At 36.1% G+C, this 2,085-nt stretch overlaps 1 protein-coding gene across 1 annotated transcript; it reads left to right on the top strand.

The window, feature by feature from the left end:
- The first annotated feature begins 202 nt into the window (after nt 1–202).
- On the top strand, nt 203–922 carry LOC139902374 (uncharacterized). The gene has a single exon (XM_071885007.1). It carries the CDS (start codon nt 203–205, stop codon nt 920–922), a length of 720 nt encoding a protein of 239 aa, XP_071741108.1.
- Nucleotides 923–2,085: the final 1,163 nt, after the last annotated feature.

The raw sequence follows: 2,085 nt of genomic DNA on the forward strand, positions 1-2,085 counted from the left end.
TTATGAGTTACATGTCCATTGGTGTAATGGTATATTTAATGCTCTCTTCATTTACTTATTAATTTAACTCGTATTCATTAACAATTTTCCAGTACTTTATATGTAGACACGTTCGTTTGTTAACTATGCACAACCAGTAATCATAGTCGATGGGGCTCATTTAAAAAGTCATTTCTTGGGGACTAACTTGATTGATGTCGCTATGGATGCTAATAATGGAATCCTTCCATTAGCCTACGGTATTGGAGCAGGAGAGATCATCGATCATTGGACATCGTTTTTTGGTAATCTAAGAGACTCTCTACAGTCTTCGGGGTGTTATATTGTTAATCTTACCATTATATCTGACAGGGCACGTGCAGTAGCCACTGGCATATCAATTGTATTTTCAGAAGTATTTCATGCACTATGTGCTAGACATTTGTTGAGAAACCTCAAAAGTGTGTCTAAAAGGGTTAAAAGTTACGAGTGGCACTACTGGAAAATGTGCAAAGCGTATAGAAAATCTGATTTTGATCACCATTATGGTGTACTATCACGACGTATTTCAGATAGTACACGTAGACTCACTACTGTTGGCCTCAACAGATGGTCTAGACATCATGCAGATCGTGTTCGGTATGCTTACCTGACTACTAATAGTGCAAAGTCCATGAACGCGCTGTTAGTTCATGCGAGGAAACTCCCTGTTACAATGCTTCTAGAATTCTTTAGAGCTTCAGTTCAACAATGGTTTTGGGAACATCGAAACGCTGCTGATGGTTTAACAACACCTGTCACACCATATGCAGAGCGTAAGCTGGGTAAAAGAAATCGTAAGTCTCTTACTTGGAGTGTCAAACCGATATCACAAGTTAAGTTTGAGGTAATTAATATGAAAAAAGGCGGTAAAGTCAATCTACGAGATAAAGTCAAAGTTTGAGGTAATTAACTAGTATATAAAAGTTATAATATATGAAATTGTCCGATTACGATTACATGTATTAATGAATATACAAATGATATAGGTTCGTGAATCCGAGGCCAACCCTGCATTGTTCAATATAGTCATATGTATTTTTACTACAAAATACATTTGGTGAGTTTCATTTGCCTTTTTACCCTTTATATTTTTGGGCTGAGAATACATGCGCAATTTTTATAAATGTTTTACGAAATAGACACAAGTAATCGAAACTACATTATATGGTTGAATGATCGAAGCCGAATATGCCCCTTTTTACTTGGTAACCTAAGAATTAGTAAACCAGTCTACTAATTGACGCGAATCCTAAAGATAGATCTATTGGGCCTAACGAACCCCATCTAAAGTACCGGATGCTTTAGTACTTCGATGTTGTTTTATCATGTCCGAAGGATTTCCCGGAATGATAGGGGATATTCTTATATACATCTTGTTAATGTCGGTTACCAGGTGTTTAATCCATATGAATGATATTTTTGTCTCTATGCATGGGACGTATATTTATGAGAACTGGAAATGAAATTCTTGTGGTCTATTAAAATGATGGAAATGAATGTTTATGATAAACTAATGAACTCACCAACCTTTTGGTTGACACTTTAAAGCATGTTTATTCTCAGGTATTAAAGAAATCTTCCGCTGTGCATTTGCTCATTTTAGAGATATTACTTGGAGTCATTCATGAAATATTTCAAAAGACGTTGCATTCTAGTCGTCGAGTTCATCAAGGTTATTATTAAGTCAATTATAGTTGGATATATTATGAAATGGTATGCATGCCTGTCAACTGTCGATATAATGAAAGTTTGTCTTTTAAAAACGAATGCAATGTTTGTAAAATGTATCATATAGAGGTCAAGTACCTCGCGATGTAACCAACTGTTGTGAATCGTTTGTAATCGATATGGACTTTGTCCGGATGGATTAGGACGGGTCGCTTCAGTTGGTATCAGAGCGGTGGTCTTAGAAACCAGGTCTTGCATTAGTGTGTCTAACTGATAGTCGTTAGGATGCATTAGTGAGTCTGGAGTTCGACCGTGTCTGCATGTCAAAAGTTTTGCTTATCATTTAGTGTCAAAAATTATTTGCTTATCATCCATAAAGTCTAGAAACGTCTTACT

Source organism: Rutidosis leptorrhynchoides, chromosome 3 (assembly GCF_046630445.1).
Source record: "Rutidosis leptorrhynchoides isolate AG116_Rl617_1_P2 chromosome 3, CSIRO_AGI_Rlap_v1, whole genome shotgun sequence".
Classification (NCBI taxonomy): Eukaryota; Viridiplantae; Streptophyta; class Magnoliopsida; order Asterales; family Asteraceae; genus Rutidosis; species Rutidosis leptorrhynchoides.

Excerpts from the sequence above, each read along its gene's own strand:
- LOC139902374 (XM_071885007.1), top strand. The coding sequence starts at position 203 with ATGGATGCTAATAATGGAATCCTTCCATTAGCCTACGGTATTGGAGCA.